This window comes from Nicotiana sylvestris, chromosome 10, assembly GCF_000393655.2.
Source record: "Nicotiana sylvestris chromosome 10, ASM39365v2, whole genome shotgun sequence".
NCBI classification, from domain to species: domain Eukaryota; kingdom Viridiplantae; phylum Streptophyta; class Magnoliopsida; order Solanales; family Solanaceae; genus Nicotiana; species Nicotiana sylvestris.
In genome coordinates, this window is record NC_091066.1 from 35,947,572 (window position 1) to 35,961,719 (window position 14,148).

The 14,148-nt window shown below is 34.0% G+C and overlaps 1 protein-coding gene across 1 annotated transcript; it reads right to left on the reverse strand.

The window, feature by feature from the left end:
• Positions 1-1,400: 1,400 nt before the first annotated feature.
• LOC104219078 (serine carboxypeptidase-like 17) lies at positions 1,401-12,489 on the reverse strand. The gene is made up of 14 exons (XM_070160408.1): positions 12,290-12,489; positions 11,980-12,125; positions 5,383-5,459; positions 4,992-5,114; positions 4,766-4,871; positions 4,618-4,655; positions 4,010-4,111; positions 3,812-3,898; positions 3,569-3,703; positions 2,615-2,686; positions 2,413-2,531; positions 1,930-2,043; positions 1,778-1,823; positions 1,401-1,684 (listed from the first exon to the last, which is right to left on the reverse strand). Exons 1-14 carry the CDS (start codon positions 12,448-12,450, stop codon positions 1,601-1,603), a joined length of 1,410 nt encoding a protein of 469 aa, XP_070016509.1. The 5' UTR covers positions 12,451-12,489; the 3' UTR covers positions 1,401-1,600.
• Positions 12,490-14,148: the final 1,659 nt, after the last annotated feature.

The window sequence follows — 14,148 nt, forward strand, 5'->3', positions numbered from 1 at the left end:
TTAAACTAAAAAATTAAGGATGTGTAATTTGTTTATAATTCATATGTAACATGTGTATAATCGTGTGTAATAGGTATATCATCTATGTATATTAGCTATAAAAAGTAAATAATAAATCTGGCCGGATATTTATGTAATAATCCATAAGATTTTGGTTTCTTGATTTTATCCATGATATGACTTCTATTATAATTATTTTAAAACTCTCTACTAAAATTTAAAAATATCTTATCTTTTATTTTAAAAATTACATTATAATTTAAAAAATAATTCCATTTCGAAATAATTTGTTTACATTTTAAAAATAACTATTTCACGTAATACCAATTTTTTTAAATATACTTTTTCGTTACACTTGAAAATCGCTATAGAAACTATCAATTAGAAACCAATATCCCTCCTTTTGAATTCGAGAAAAAAATCTTTCACATAATCTAATGATTCAAAACTAATATTTTTCAATGAAAAAAATACTACACCCTTGCAATGTTGGTTTGACTGCAGCTAAATGAAGAGGTCGGCTTATATCCTTCAATTCCTAGAAGGAGTTAAATAGAAATTAATCAATTATATAGTCAAAGTTTTGTTATTTGTTTGATGTCCTTTATATAAATTGACTCTTCAAACAAATATTTTTCAAAAAGAAAAAAAACAACTTGTGTTGAATATTGATTGATTTTTGTAATGTTTCTTTCTCCAGCATGTAGGTTTACTTCATTATATATGCAAGTAAATTTTTATCAACTTTTAAACTTTTTTTGTTGTTATAAACATAGACATGTACCTTATACATTATATTTATTTTAAAAGAAATTCACTTTATTCAAATCTAGCTATAGTGTTTTAAAGAATTATAATTATAAGATTTTAAATGTAAAAGAGTTTATAGTTATATGAAATATTATTTATTTATTTTTGCTAGAGGCGAAGTGGAATTTACATAATCTGAATTAAGATAACAAAAGTTCCTAATATAATTGCATATGATCACTAACCGAATTAAGTATGATAACATGGTAATAAAAGATATTTTTTTTATTTTAATTCAAATTTAAATTTTTATATATATATTTGACTAACATAATATATATATATATATATATATATATATATATATATATATATATTTGACTAACATAGTCAAATATAGAATAAAGTTACCATATACTATTGATATTTATTAGTTTGCCACTTGGCTTAACTACATAATCAATTATTTATGGCAACTTTATAGCTTTAATATATATATATAGATATGAGAAATTAATATATATATATATATTGATTGTATCACATCCCTAAGTCCTAACCAATGTTGTGACGATTATAAGAATATTGCAAATCTTTATGAATTACAAAAGATATATCTCTAAAATTATTTATCATAAAATTGACGAGATTCCATAGACCATTATTATAGAGAAAGACAACAATGAGAAAAAAAATTATGAAATAGATTCTAAAATCAGCTAGAGTGGTTCATTTTTTTTTTATTCCCCTCCCTTTTAATTCCCCTTTGATCCTATTTGTTTGGTGATTCAAACCCACGATCTTGGGTTCTAGGTGGGGGATGCTGACCATCTTAGCAATCCCCTTTTGTCTAGAGTGGTTTATTTGATAACCATCTCTTTAGCATGGCAAGACATTCCGCTGGAGCCCAATTTGGCGCAGTATGTCCTGCTCCCTGAAATAGATTAATGCCCTCATGAGTTAGATCCAAAAGAATGAAGTAAATATATATTTAGGTAATAGAAAACAAATGGAAGTCTATTCTTGCCTTCAATGTCGCAAATGTCATTTGGTTGGAAAAACTTCTTGTATATCTATGCAACAATAAAGATTAAAGATTTCAATTTCACTCTTTAAATCTAGAGGAGTGCTAAATAAAGTTAGAAGTGAAGAAAAATAAATAAGATTTTGGTAACACACCCTGCAACTTGACCATTAACAATCCATGGCCTCCAATCGTCAACAATGGAGTAATTTAGTGATTTAATCCATGCTTGCGTTGATATAAATGGAGTTATCATGTCATGGTCACCACTGTTCTCGAAAAAAGATGAAAACAAAAGATGTGATTATTACGCTTCAGTGTCAAGCTAGAATCCTCAAGGTTCATGTCAACAAAGAGATGAAACAAAAATAAACACTACTAAAAATACTAGGAATTAGACGGACAAATTCTATAGAGAAATAGAAAAATCCGTCGCTAATCCTGTTTAGCGATGGATTATCAAGAAATTCTGTCAGTTACGAGCAATTTAACAATAGATTAGCGATGAAGTTCTAGCTAATTTCAATTTTTTTTGGTAGTGAAAGAATTAATGCCAGGGGCATCCCAAAAATTTCGTAGTTGCATAAGAAATATGTCTAGTCCATTATTTCTCATATTTCTTAGAAAACATTTCTTACCTGTAAATAAGAGATTTCAAGCCTTTAGTGCTAAGATATGCATGATATGATATAGTGTTGTTCACATTCATTGTAAAAGGCAAGTTACTCCTGCATTTTTCCCAAGCTCCAATTGTCCCCTGTACGTGTTTGATCTCCTAACTTAGTCATCAACATCAGTATTCCAAATTGAACCTTTTCTTTTCTTAATAAAATTTCATACCTTTCGAACATGAAGAGCCTCTCTCACATTCTCATCATTAGCCCAAATCTCAGAGAGATGTAGCCAATCACCCTATAAAATACAACAGGAGCACCAATTACTTTATATGCGAAATACATGCTGAATTACAACACTACAGACTCACCCTGTCACACAGGCGGAGGCAAGATTTAAAGCTAATGAGTGCGAGATTCTAGTTTTTTTAAGCTATTGCATTCTAAATTAATAATTTATATATATCCAATAAATTTCTTAAGACAAATACAAGATTTAGATTCAAGTTATTGAGTTAGGTCGAACCATGACCGAAAGGCTGGCTCCGCCCCTGCCCTGTCACCCACTAACGTAAATATTTGGTCAAGTGGTAAAATCGCAACAAAACATTCAATCCATAATAGAATCGACAAGGAAAATGAGAAAATATTAACAAGTACTTTGTCGTGGAAATGACATGAGGTAACCACTTTTAAGCATTCTGTTTAAAATATATTCACAGTTTACAATATATTTAAATATTAGCTAATTTTGCACAAACTCCAGCACACGACGTCCTAGAGTTTAAACCTCAAAGTTCAAACTTCGGGACATCGTGTCCTAAAGTTCGAAATTTGTGTCCAGAAGTTCGAATCTTATGTCCTGAATTTTAAATTAGTAGTTCAGAAATTCAGAACACTTAGTCCTGAATTTCAAATTATAGCAGCTCAAATATTCAGGACACTAAGTCCTGAATTTCCAAATTCAAGCTACTTAGTCCTGGAATTTGGGTAAATTGGCTAATCTTTAAATACATTGTAAAATATAAATATTTTAAATAACGAGCTTAAAAGTGACTGTTACTCCACGGCGCCCTACTTTGTCAGGTCCCAAATGTTAGTCGTTTAGCCAAATTGAATTTGTTTCAAAATGCTGACGTTGTAGTAGAGGAAGAAAAAAGATGCTTAATATATATCTTACTAGACATTTTACTCCAGGTTTAGCAGGAGTGTTAAGCTCTAGAGGGAGCTTGCGAGCCAACGATCTTCTTGAGCCATACAACGACTGGTCACAATTGGGCTCTAGAATATGAGCTGCAACAATTCCTTTAAGCAACTGCACAAGTTAACTATTAAGATTTAAGTTATTTTGTTTAGTTTAAACTTTAAACAGTACTGGCCAGGTAGGAATCGATATTTAATCAGACGAAAGTGTATCGCTAACCCAATTGAAAGTACGCATATCTTTTGAACAGAGTGTGTTGCTTGGATTAATATGGTTGTACTCTCCTCCACAGTTACCCTTTAATGACTGTTTAAGAAAATAATCAAATCCACTTAATTAGTAGAGTAGGTTAAGTATTGGTGGGTGATAACAAAAACTTGAAAGAAAAGAAGCAATGTGAAAGAGTAGTTTCCATGCCTTGTATAATTCATCAGAAATAAGGCCCATCCCATGAGCAAAAGGGATCTTATAGTTATCTTGATCAGGAATAATTGTTACTGGATTCCCAAGTATGTATCCCTGCCACCATTTAGTGGACGATTCATAACTAACTTAATTGAAGAGTAATTACTCAAGAGTAAAATCAAATAAATAAAAATGGGTTCTCTCTAATATTTTTACCTTTTAGATGAAATAGTCAAACAATTCAGCCTAGTATTCATGAGTTCGAGTCTTACCAATATTAAGAAAGAATTTCCATGTGATTAACAAATGAAACAGAATCAGTCTCGGACATGAGAAAATAAATAAATATACTAATTCTAACAAAGTAACTTCTTATATAAGATGGTCAAACGCTTCAACAAATAACTCTGTGTGATTTGTGGAAGCTGCAACTATATTGCTTTCCAATAATATATCATTAATTTGGTATAACGTTTTTACTTCATGTTATTTGATGTCGCATTTGTCTATTTTACAAGCATATGTTGTGTACTTGTGTTTCCGCCAAGGATCCTATCATTATGCTTGTATTTGAATTCTTTATTCTTATAATTAACTAAAATAGATGAAGGATTACCAACCTTAAGATCGATCCATGGCTTGATTCCAGCATCAATCCCTGCAAGGATATATGTTACACACGCTATTATAGGTTAAACTGTACACTGGCCCAAAAAAAAATATTTACTCTGTCAGTGCATAAACCAAAATTCATGTTTAATTTCTTACCATATGATATCACTTGGGTAACAACAGGAAGAGTAATTCCACTATATGAGTCTCCACCAACATAGAAAGGATTATTGATATATTCCGGGTGCTCAGTTAATAGCCACTGTAAAATACTATAGAAAATTAGTAAATTAAAAAACCACATGAGTTCAAACTTTTCATGTGAAGATAAGTACATATGAAAATAAATAAATTGAAATTCATTAATGAAGTCTAAACTTACCTTACGAAGAAATTGATAAGCGTGATCACCTGCTTGTAAATTATTTGAATGATTTGACTTTACTGTAGTTGCATACGAGAATCCAGTCCCTACTGGGAAATCTACAAATATAATGTTTGCCACCTAAAATTTCATTCATTAGCAGAGGCAAGTGCACACATAGCTATTCTCAGGGACGCTATTTAGAGATTAGCCAGTATTTATTTTGTTCTAAAATTTTAAATTAAAAATCTAAATTTCACGACATTTTTGTCATAGAAAAATAAACTGAAAAACTGAAATTCAGAATACACTGGCTAATTCATAAATATCAGCCCTTTACAGTGACTATCTGGTGTCATTTCTACGAAAAACATATTACCACAAAGCATAGTATTAATTTATCTCTCACCTTTGTGTATGCAAATGGATTGGAAGACAGTGTTGGCAAGCTACCATTATACTCTCTATCATCAAACATCATAGGTCCTGTTGATTTTTGTTTAAGTAATTTTATCATATATTAGTAACTTAAAAATCGGGCAAAAATAGTTTCATTCAAAACCAATTATATTAAAAGGGTTTGCAAAAGAAAACAAACTTAAAAATGTGAAAAAGAAAACATTTCCTTCTATCCGAAAGTATACCCCGTGGTTTAGTTCATGATAATTAATTCAAATGTGTAACAATTATCTGATCATTGACATTGGCTAAAATATAATTATCAGAAAGCAACATTCATAAAGTGCAAAACTACATAAATAATCAAAATTTTAACTGAGAATTAAGCATCAATAAAATTGTTGAGATGAAGCGTCTGGGCTCAAACACAAAACTTGATTTGGGCTTACTTTTATTTAATATACAGATTTGTTGGCTAAGGGCATCCGGGTTAGGCACATTGTATATATAGATATTGTAATAGACTTTCTAGACTATTCGATTCATTTTTTACAGAGAAGAAATAAAAGTCAGTTCTATCACTTCTCTCTCTATCTTCTTCTCAAAACCCTAATCTCATCTCTACGATTTCGACATTGCTATATGTTTTCATGGTATCAGAGCTACCGGATGTGAAAGATCTTGTCATTCTCGTTCGTCCGATACTAACCTTCACCATATTTGGTCGGGTTTCGTAGTCTCATCAGTGAGACTATTTTCTCGTCAAAAATTTATTTATTTTTTGAATTTTTTGTGATCCTTCTCTTTAATCCCCCTGTAATCGAGTGGAGGATGTTCAATTGTTGCTGAAGTCTTCTTGATTCCAAGTTTTGGTGGTGAATTTTCAGAATTCTTGAACTAGGGTTTGTTGTGGTTCATACCTGGTTTGGCTTCGTCTTCAAAATTGATTGTCTTTGATATGTGAAGGATGTAACTTCTTCAAGTGCTGAAGAAGGGGGTAATTCCGATCTATTGCTCATAAGTAATTCTTTTCTAGACTGCAAGTCATTTCTCATATTGGGCTGTTATCCTTTTTTGCAAGCATTTATTCTGAGGGGCTTGTTGTTGTGTGTTAAATATTGAATATGACGGGAATTGATAGTTCTACTCCTTCTAGTTCTACATACTTCCCTGACCCTTCTAGTCCTCTGCATCTTCACTCCTCTGATATTCTTGGGTCGTGCTTGGTGTTTTTTCCTTTCTCTGGTACTGGTTATGGAGGTTGGAAAAAGAGTATGGTGGTTTCCCTGTCTGCGAAAAACAAGATTGCATTTATTGATGGAACTTATCCTAAACCACCTGATAGTTCTCCATAACTTCAACAATGGAACGGATGTACTAACATGGTAATATCATGGATAACCAGTTTCTTAACCCCAACTATTGTTGAATCTGTACAATATTGTGAAACTGATGAATGTATATGGATACAGTTGGAGATTAGATATGGTGTTGTGAATGGAACCAAAGTCTTTGAACTTAAGAAAGAACTACTTTTACTTCTCAGGGTTCCTCAGATATAGCCTCATATTTTAACAAACTTAAGAAATTATGGGATGAGTTAGAGATGATGCGTAAGTAACATTCAAAGTCTTGTGTCCGCCCTGCCAAGTCTGGTACTCAAAAGGAAGAGGAAGAAGATAAAGTACACCAATTCCTTGTGGGATTAAATGAAATATATGTGAGTATAAGAAGTAATCTCTTAATGATGAATCCATTACCATCTCTTGATACTGTATACAACATTCTTCTCCAAGATGAGAGGCAGAGACAAGTCAATTCCACATCTCAGTTTAATCTAGAGTCATCATCTGTCAATGTGAATTTCTCTAATAAATCTCAAGCTTAGCTAATTTCTACTCAAAAGTTATACAATCAGAGGGTTAATTTTGATCATAAAAAGGGCAATCTCTTCTGCAAATATTGCAAGAAACCTGGGCATCTTATTGACAAATATTATAAACTCCATGGTTTCCCGCCAAACTTCAAGTTCACTAAAGGCAAAAGGATGGTGGCCAATGCCTGTATGAATGAGACTACTATTCCGATGGGTGGAATTCAGTCTGAAAAGGGTTCTTTGGTGCTTGGTCTTACAAAGGAGCAGTACTCACAGCTGATAACCTTGCTGCAACAAACCCATGTGTCAGATTCTGGTCAATCTGGTCCACAATCCAAGCTTGCAGCTTCTGCCAATTTTGCTGGTTCCTTGTTGCATACTAATGTAGTTGGTTCTTCTATTTCTTGTATGTTTTCACATTCTTCTGGTTCGGTATGGATTGTGGATGCTGGTGCCACAGATCATATGACTGATAGTAAAGATCTTCTCTTTGATATCACTACACTCAGTATACCTTTACTTGTTTCACTTCCTAATAGATATAAAGCAAAAGTGACTTGCATTGGTTCTTTTGCTCTAACATGTTCTATCACTTTTCACAATGTATTCTTCATTCCCTCTTTTCATCATAATGTGATTTCTGTGTCAAAGCTTATAAAGCAGTTACATTGCATTGTCCAGTTTGGCCCTTACTCTTGTGTGTTACAGGGCCCTTCTCTGAAGATGCCTCTGGAACTTGGTAAATTGGACAATGGGCTTTATAAGCTGGTGCAACAGGATGCACCTCATCATACTTTTCCTGAAGTCCAACTTTTAAATAACACAATCTGCAGCTTAGCGTCTTTATGTAGTAGTGTTTCTGATCATTCACTTGTAAATGTTTCATCTGTTTCACATTCTACACCTGTACATAATTCACTTTGCAATAAAACTGCTATGAATAAATCAGATGTGCTTTGGCATATAGACTTGCACATGTGCCTTTTATGAGAATGAAAACTATTTTTGTATTGTCCGATGTCCTTTCTGATAAACAATCTTTTTCTTGTCATATTTGTCCTTTGTTTAGGAAAACCAGGCTTCCTTTTCCTAATAGTACCATATATAGCACCAAACCTTTTCAGTTGATTCACATAGATACTTGGGGACCCTACCACACCCCTACTCATTCTAACTCTAAATATTTTTGTACCATTGTTGATAACTACTCAAGGTCTACTTGGACTCATCTTATGGGGTCCAAGAGTAATGCTTTTCTTTACTAAAGGCATTCATTGCAATGATTCAAATTCAGCTTAATGTCACTATTTAAAAAGTGAGAAGTGATAATGCTCTTGAACTAGGAGGCAGTAGCTCTGCTGTCCCATTCTTTTCTGATCATGCATAATTCACCAAACTAGCTGCCCTCATACTCCTCAGCAAAATGCGGTGGTAAAGAGAAAGCATAGAACTTTACTTGAGGCCTCTAGGGCACTGATGTTTCAATCTAATATTCCTATTAGGTTCTGGGGGGACTGTTTACTTACAGCCGCCTATATCATTAACATATTACCTTTCAAAATTCGAAATAACAAATCACCTTTTGAACTTTTGTATGGTTTTCCTCCAAATTATTCTCACCTTAAGACCTTTGGGTACTTATTCTATGCTACTGTTCCTATACCTCAAAGATATTAATTTAAATCTAGAGCCACACCATGTGTTTCTTGGATACCCTTTTGCCAAGAAAGGATATAATATGCAGACTAAGCAATATTTCATTTCTAGAGATGTGGTATTCCATGAGAATAATTTCCCTTTCTCCACATCTGTGCCACGTTCTTCACCTGCTCAACCTCAGGTGTACTGTGATGACACTCATTTCCATTCACATGTCTTCACCAATGTTCCTTCTTTACCTGTTGGTTCCTCTTCCCCTGCTGCTCCTTCTCCACCTATTATACCTGATGCTTCCTCTCCCCTTGATTTTGCTCCATCTGGCTCCCTGTCTCCTCCTCTATCTCCTTTGCTTCCTGCTTTTGGCCAACAATAACATTCTGCTCCTTTTATCTTATCTTCTTCATCCCCAGTTTTACTTACTAATCCGGCAGTTAGAAAATCTACTAGGTATTATTCTCTTCCTTCTCATTTGCGAGATTATGTCTATCAACTTCGCTCTTCCTTTTCTGGTACAACTGTACTTCTTCCACATGCAGAAGTAGAACCCTCTTCTTACTCTCAGGCTGCACATATTCCTGCTTGCAGGAAGCTATAAGGAAGGAGTTTGAGGCCTTAGAGACCAATCAAACTTGGGAAATTGTTGAGTTACCTAAAGGGAAGAAATCAATTAGGTGTAAGTGTGTCTATAAAGTAAAATATAGGGCTGATGAGAGTGTTGAAAGATACAAGGCGAGACTGGTTGTTAGGGGAGATACCCAGGTGGAAGGGATAGACTTCAATGAGACTTTCTCTCCCGTGGTTAAAATGTCTATTGTCAAATGTTTAATAGTTGTTGCTGTCAAGAAATAGTGGTCTTTATTCTAATTAGATATAAACAATGTCTTTCTTCATGGTGATCTTAATAAAGAAGTCCACATGAAAATTCCTCTTGGCCTTTCAGTTTCTAGTGTGTCTGGCTCCACTTTTGCTCCTTTGGCTTGTAAACTACAGAAATCTCTTTATGGGCTGCGCAAGCTTCTAGGCAATGGTATGTCAAGTTGTCCCAAACTCTATGCACAAGAGGATATACTCACTCCATTAATGATTAGTCCTTATTTGTTAAAGGTATGCCTGACAATTTGGTGATATTGGCTGTTTATGTGGATAACATAGTCCTCACCGCGGATGACTTATATGAAATTGCTGCTCTTAAACTATTTTTGGATGTTGAATTTAAGATTACGGACCTAGGACCTTTGCACTATTTTTTGGGGATTGAAATTAGCCACTTTCCTAGTGGTGTACTCTTAAATAAGAGGATGTTTATCCTTTACTTATTCAAAGAATATTATTGCTCCGATTTTAGTTTTGTAGTTTGTCCATTGGATTTGAATCTAAAATTGCCAGGTTCTGGAGATTTACTTCCTAATCCAGTATCTCAGAAGTTTGATTAGTAAATTGCTATTCCTTACTCACATAAGACCAGATTTGTGTTTTTTAGTGCAACACCTTAGTCAATTTAATCAGTCTCCTCGTGTGCCTTACATGACAACTGCTCTACATGTCTTAAGATACCTAAAAGGGACTGTTGACCTTGGCTTGTTCTATTCCTCAGTTTCTGATTTTTCTTTGACTGCTTACTCTGACAATGACTGGGCTACTTGTGTAGATACACACAAATCTATTTTCTGTATTTTCTTAGGTGATAGTTTAATTGGGTGGAAGTCTAAGAAACAACCAATTATTTCTTTGTTTTCTGCTGAGGCAGAGTATCGTGCACTGAGCAAAGTAGTTGCTGAATTAATATGGTTAACTCGCTTACTTTTTGATATTTGTGTGCTTGCTTCTCTTCCTGTTTTTGTGTTTTGTGACAGCCAGGCAGCCATCCACATAGCCAAGAATCCAGTTTTTCATGAGCGTACTAAGCACATAGAGGTGGATTGCCGCTTCATTTGGATAAAGCTCTTAGAGGGTTTGATTTCTCTATCCCACATTTCCACTGGAAAACAACCTGATAATATTCTGACTAAGCCTTTGTCTGGACCTCTTCATTAGCAGCATTTAGCCAAGTTGAAGGTGTTCACTCCCAGAAACTTGGGGGAGGGGGGGATGAGATGAAAGACTACTTGGCGTCTGGGCCCAAACACAAAACTTGATTTGGGCTTCCTTTTATTTAATGTACAGATAAGTTAACTAAGGGCATCCAGGTTAGGCCCATTATATATATATATAGATATTTTAATAGATTTTCTAGACTATTCAATTCACTTTTTATAGAGAAGAAATGAAAGTCGGTTCTCTATCTTCTTCTCAAAACCCTAATCTCATCTCTACGATTTCGACATTGCAATATGTTTTCAAAAATTAGTCAAAGTCATGTAAATTTTATGCAAGGCAGCAATTTGAGCCCAAACTCATTTGGCCCGCCCAACCCATTCAAGGTTGGGCTGGTCATTGACCGGTCCATTTGTTGAACTCAGCCCATTTTGACCCAACCCATTTTAATCTATCAAAAGTTGGGCTGATTTTTAGCCCAAATTGATCTATAAGTAACTTTGCTAAAATATCTTAATTTTTTTGTATGATATGTTATATATGACTATAACAAAAGAAAAAAAAATTCTTATTTGATAATTAAACAATTCATAAAAAAGTAATACACATTCATTAAATCTTGGTAAGAGTTGGGCGGGTTGGACTATGACCCAAATGTTAGCCTAACTTGACCGAGCACATCTCAATCCAAGTTATTTTTGGACGGGTCATTGACCTGCTTATTTATTGACTCAACCAATTTTTATGAGAAAATAATACTGTATAACCGCTCTCAAAATAATAGCCGAAAAAATATTTTTTTATATATATCCATTTTGTATGTTATATACAAAAATTATATAAATTTTATACATTTTTTCGATTACCGAACATAAATAATTTCTGACGCGGACTAAAAGTGAAAAAAGTTCCATTTTTATCCGCCCAAAATCAGCTCAACCCGCCCATTTAATTGACACCTCTAATTTTATGCATAAACTTCAACAAATATGGGACCCGGCGATAAAAGGATAACTAAAATTGACGAATATGGTTTACCGAGTTCAAGTGCAACGGCGTTTAACGTAGAGCAACCAGGTCCTCCGGTAAACCAAAGAATAAGAGGATCAATCTTTGGATTAGACTGCGACTTTACAAAGTAGTAGTATAGCTGCACTTCATCTGCTTCACCGACTCCTATGTATCTGACATACAACTTAGTTTTAGGATTAATCGTACGTCAATATAGAAAAAATTCATCTCTATACATGTATACAAGTATATGTATATATAGTGTTACATTAATGTTAAGACTAAAACCAACTTCCAATTAATTAATGAAGACATGCAAATGAACAAAACTAATTACCCTGTTTCAAGTTCAAAAGGGAGTGGTCCTTCAAATCCAGGAAGATACTTGACAGGTGAACCAGCAACCACAAGCTGAGGGAAGATCGCCAGAACAAGAAAGCAAAACAAAACCGTGTAATACAGATTTGAAAAATACAAACACATTTTTGAGAATTTCATCGGTTTTTCTTTCTTGGTTCAGAGTTTGTGAATGGAAAATATCAATGAACTGACGAGAAACAGAAGACAATATACTACTACATAACTGTGCAGTATATATATATATATATATATAATACCTAGATTTCTGGGGTCTGAAAATGAATGATATTTTTCGAGATTGAGGTCATTAATTATGGAGGTGCTGCAGCATCATGTGACGCTGCATTAATTAGCATGAATTTGTCATAATCTATTTATAAAATTCTGACATGATTTGATCATGTCAAATTGATACAAATATTTTAAACTACTTCCCTATTTTGATCGGTTAACGTAAATTCACAATGACTAGCTCGTTGTGAGTAATTTAACAAGCAGCTTTTTTCTTCTTTATTTATAGCTTTGGTTCTGTATCAACTCACGTGTGAGAAGAAAATAGAAGAGGTGAAAATATTTTTTTGTGCTTGACCTAATCAACCAGATACTAAAAATTACTGTTTCCATAAATTGGAATTTTTTTTTCTCTTGAAAAAGATGAAGAAAACGACAATATCTAAAATCATATTTGCCACTGCATCTAAAATTTTAGAAGCCAATCCATATTGTATGTCTCATTGAAAATGTGTAAGATAGAAAATAAAGGTAACATAAGTACACTAGCGTAAAAAAGAATCTATTATTGATGAAGTTTGGCTACTTCTATTCTCTAATATGTGTACATTAATCAACAAAAATAAAGGTCACATAAACACGCCGCGTAAAAAGTAACTTCGTTGACTATTATACAAATGTTAGATAATATAATTAATTAGCACTCAGATTTGCAAGTCCAAACTTCATCAACGATAGATTCTTGGAAAGAGGCTGCATCATCACGTGCCAGGCTGCATTGATATGAATTTAATCTGTTAATTTATAGACTGATATGATCTCTAAGATTTGATCAGCCGAACATTCAAATAATAGAGAAATTATTTTACTCCCTGTAACGACCCGATCGATCGTTTTGAGAGTATGAACCCCGATCTCCTAATTATTGCTCCATCTATTTTATTTTATAGTTACATGACTTGTCGGGGTGCTTGGTGTCGGTTTCAGGAGAGTTTCGGAGTGGAATGGGACACATAGTTCCTAAATTGAAAGTTTAAGTCGTAGGAGTTGACCGTAGTTTGACTTGTGTTAAGACGACTCCGGAATGGAGTTTCGACAGTTCCAATAGCTCCGTATGGTGATTTTGGTCTTAGTAGCGTGTCCGGATGTTGATTTGGAGGTCCATAGGTCGTTTCGGCATAAATTGGCGAAAGTTAGAAAGTTGGAAGATTCTTGGAAAATTTGACTGGAAGTGTATTTTTTAATATCGGGGTCGGATCCCGATTCCGAACGTTTAAATAGGCTTGTAATATCATTTAGGACTTGTGTGCAAAATTTGAGATCAACCGGACGTGATTTGATAGACTTCAGCATCAGATGTGAAAGTTAGAAGTTCAAAAGTTCATTAGGCTTGAATAGATGCGCAATTCGTGGTTTTAGCATTGTTTGATGTGATTTGAAGGATCGACAAAGTTCGTATGATGTTTTAGGACTTGTTGGTATGCTTGGCTGAGGTCCCGGGGGCCTCGGGGGTGATTCAGATCTTGTTCAATGCATTTCGGATCATTTTGGAGTTGCAGAAATTCTAGTTCTCCCAGTTCTGGTTTCCTCTTATGCGATTGCGGA